This window comes from Aspergillus uvarum (genome assembly GCF_003184745.1).
Source record: "Aspergillus uvarum CBS 121591 unplaced genomic scaffold BO82scaffold_107, whole genome shotgun sequence".
Lineage (NCBI taxonomy): Eukaryota > Fungi > Ascomycota > Eurotiomycetes > Eurotiales > Aspergillaceae > Aspergillus > Aspergillus uvarum.
In genome coordinates this window covers 82,387-86,562 of record NW_020291404.1, presented here as the reverse complement: position 1 = coordinate 86,562, position 4,176 = coordinate 82,387, and the positions used below count along the sequence as shown (strand labels likewise).

At 49.4% G+C, this 4,176-nt stretch overlaps 1 protein-coding gene across 1 annotated transcript; it reads left to right on the top strand.

Annotated features, from left to right (window-relative positions):
* Positions 1-207: 207 nt before the first annotated feature.
* Positions 208-987, top strand: BO82DRAFT_407809 (uncharacterized protein; the record flags this gene model as incomplete). The annotated part of the gene is made up of 2 exons (XM_025639654.1): positions 208-452; positions 804-987. The coding sequence occupies 2 exons, from the start codon at positions 208-210 to the stop codon at positions 985-987; spliced, it is 429 nt and encodes a 142-aa protein (XP_025485921.1).
* Positions 988-4,176: the final 3,189 nt, after the last annotated feature.

Below are 4,176 nucleotides of genomic sequence, written 5' to 3'. Positions count from 1 at the left end.
ACCGGTGCCTCCCGGGCTGCCGGGCGAATCGGGATCCGGAATAGGGTCCCACCTCGTGGCTAAAATCCTGGATAGGCTACTGTGGGGTCGCTTTATCAGAATTCCATAATCACTTACTCAGAACTTACTCAGTACTTGAGAGGGTAAAGATCTCGCAACGGCTATCATGAGCTAAAGTCCCTGGAGGGTCGTCGGTGGGTCGGAAGTATGCCAACACAGGCGCGGGCCGCGGTGGCAACCGCCCGCTGCGGGCGACGGTCGACCCCCCTCGGGGGCGAGGTCTCGCCCAAGGCGACCGAAGCCCGGGGGCCCTCTGGCCGCCGGCACCGATGGGGTCTGTGGATCATTGGCCGCTGGCCAGCGTTTCCGTCCAGATTCCCGGGGGGAGCCGCCGTGCGATATCCGCTGTTCGCCAGCGTGCTCGCGCGGTCCGGTCCCCCCACCCGAGGCCCGTATGCACAACATGGTTGATTCCAGCCTACACAATTGAGGTAGTAGATTGGTCAACGTAATTCCCTCCGAGACGCGCGCCTTGCTAACCACAATCTGCAACTCCCGAAAGCTTTTCTTCATGGATAACTCGTATTAATCTACATTAGCCCTCTTCCTGATCGCTCTGCATCCAGCAAGCATTCTGTGAGGAGCTTGAGTCCAGGAGGGTCCAGGCGGGCTGTAGAGTATACGCGGTAGACTAAATGCCCTTCCGTATACGAGAAGATAAAGTGGATGTCCACTTTCCAATCAGCTTTGTCCTTTCTCAAGAGACTATAGGGTCTCTCTCGGATGGCGGCGGGCGCTTGTAGGCTAAATGCGCCTCATATGACAATGATTTTGACGGCGGACAATCAGATAACCGGACGGCTGTTCGCTCTTCCGTACACGGCGCGGACTCTCGCCGAGATCCAGGTGTGTCTGCCCTTGACTCGTATTACCCTGGAAACCGGGCACTTTCTTGATGAATTCGGGTCTAGCAATACAAGCTACTAAGGTGTGATCATCCCGTGTGGCAGACTGTGTAGCATGGGAGAGAGAACGGCCGGGCCGAGTCTGCTTCTCGTGAGGACGGGCCGGTTTTGGCTTAATCGACGGCCGACACGCCGTTGAATTGCATAGGAAAATAGTACTTGTTTTCACCAAAGTTCGACAATGTGATGCTGCAGATTGCTATGAAAGTCACAAGAAAAAGAAAAAAAAAAAAGTCATTACCAAGCTATTCATCCACCAGGCATGTCGAGAAAATTCAACGTTATGAGTAGCTACGCCGCTACCGTCAGTCAATGCCGCGTCCAAACGAGGGGCATCTGCCCTACTAAGAGCCAAGAGCTCTAGGCTACTTGAAAGGCAGAATGGAAGCTTTCTAGAATTCTTTAGCAGGATCATGTCGGGTGGGGAGTCAAAACGTTAGGTTTGTCTCAAAGAAATCTCGGCATGGTCGGGAATTCTGCCCCAGGAGCGGTGAGCTAAATCGCTGAGCCCATCCGCGACGGCTGCTAATTGGCTGAGATCTTCCGTCGCCCTGATTGGCGCTTCGCATATCAGTCACATGACACGTTTTTCAACCGGGGACGGAGTGGTAAGAGGGCCACCAGGGGCAGGTCCAGACAGTAGGACTGAATCAATGCACAGATACCTACATATTCATAGATAGTTACCCATACAAGGGCTCCCACGAGTGCCTGAAAAAGTGCGTAGAAAGGCGGATTACGGGCCCTCGTAGGGACTATGGTTGCTAAATATATAGTACCCCTCTACAGGGTGCCTTGACAACAGTAAAGTAGACCGGTTTTGCAAGAAATCAGGACTACGTAACAATCTCATCACGAAGCTCAAAATCCTATTCGGTGATTGTTAGAAGTGGGTACTGAAAGTAGCCGCAGACGGTCAATAATGCTTGTCAGCGCTGCTAAGTAATCCATCCACGTGATTCCAAAGGCCTTTTCATCTTGTTTACATACGGAACGTAGCTAGTTCAACCAACCAACCAACCAACCATCAAGAATCATATCAAACACGTCCCAGAACCTCCCCTGAAGCCTCTCAGTCCGTTGACAATGTCGCTTCCCAACCGTGTCTATATCTTCAAAGCATCGGCATGGTAGAAGATCAAAGAGGTTGATGATACCTCGGTAGAGGACATCCCGAGAACCCATGTCAACAGGTAGCAAGAAAATGATCTTCAAGTATTATACTCAAGAGGACTTTGGATGTGTTTGTTAGTGAAAAGCTTAGCATAATTCTGTCGGCATTCCTGAGTGATCCAGCCCACGTGATCCGAGGCGATTCACCAAGCGCGTTGCCCAGCTTGAGAACTTAGACAGTTCAACAGTCCAACCACCAAGAATTTAAGAACACATTCAAGATAGCCCGCCTCTGAGGCCTCAGATCGCGTACAAATCCAAATAAACAGGACGAAAGACAGGACAATATCTGACATATTTACCTTTCTTCCTGTAATCACACTGGATGAGGATACTGCTTCTATCTTGACACAATCAACCTGGAGATCAAGTGCAATACCGACCGGTCGATCGCCAGTGTTTCCCCCTCACCATTTTTAAGCAATTCACTGATGGCAAGAACATGTGAAGGGTTTAGCATTGACTTACTTATGTCTCCAAGCCTTTTCCCAGAAGATGGTGTGTCTCGACTCATATGCACTGCACCATAAAAGCTAGGACTTCATAAGTACACTGCTAAATCCTCAAGTACCGTTAATATTGGGACTTCTTGAGCTACGATACTTTACCCGAGATTATCTGGACATGACGGAGGAAAAGCGTTTCGACGAAGAAAAATGAATCCATCAAGAGATGTCGATGACTTGTCAAGAAGATTAGTCGAGCAAATCATTTCAATATTGGCAGTTTGGATCGGCTGATTGTCATCAGAAGTAAGTCTTTCAAACTCGCAATGTCAATTTTTGGTATCCGGCTAAAGAGACAAACAACACCGTGTTTCCAATTTCAATAAATGCTCATCCCAACTTGTACAGGCCACGAGGACCTCACATCGACATAAAATGCGAGAAGGTTAATGGTTTCCAGAGGAGATCTAGAGTAGCTAGCTACCAGTAGATAATTGATTGCATGTGGCATTTTCTTGGTCAGCCTTTAGCCTAAATACGTGGTTCATATTGTCTTCCGCATCGTTGTCCTCCTTTCGCAACACAAAACGGCCTCCCAATGGACGCTCTCTACGCAGTACATTTGACAGCTTTGAGCTCTTCGTTCTCTCAGGACGATGATGAGTCGAAAGCAGTCGAGTATTCAAGGCCAATCGATTGAACAAAATGGAGCATATCACTCTGGATTTGGAAGTGGTGCTACTCTGCATTTGGCCAGCATCGAATCAGGTGCAACTCGGAAGTGTCTTCGAGTATTTCTGAGAGGACCCTGGGGTCAATTAGAATTCGTATTGCGAGGCCGATCCGCGTGCGAGATATCTGCACAAATACACCTTGGGTACGGCTTGGCTCTAGCCTTAGATCATGGCAGTGGTGCATAAGATTCTATTCATTTTACTAACATGAGTCTCGAATGGAGATAGAAATCCGAATACGATTAGTTGGCTGTGTCTGAGCCGAGGTAGTTCCCGGCTAATCCGGCAGGACAGTAAGACCGAACACGATATGAGGTATTTGTCCAGTTCATGTGTGGTGCCTGATTTTAGCCAATCGGTGTGAATGGCTAAATCACCAAGTGCAAATCACTAGGTACTCGCCTTATGGGTCCTCCGCTGATTTATCCAAGCGGGCCCTGGATCTCACCTGTTCTTAATTAAAGAGATGGCAACTTATGGTTAGCAGCACTCCATCGGGTGAGTAGGTAGGATTTCTACAAGTATTTAAATTAGGTTCCCAGGAACAGGTGCAAGCCCCAACCAATGAAGGGTTGGCAACCGGTGCAACCAAGACATGGCCAAGACATTCCTCGTGCACGGTCCTAACCGTCCTCAAACAGCACAAATCAAGACGGCGCCCCGCAATGAAACCCCCCCGAAAATGGTCTAAGGCACGCACTATTCCCACTAGCGCGGGGAATGCTGGGTTCACGAGGCTGACCGTTAATCTCCGGGGATGCGACAAACCTCACCTTATAATCCCCCCGAACCCCTTGCTTCCATTTCGCCCACCAGTCATTCCAACTACCAGTCATTCTTTTCAGAATCCAGTCACTC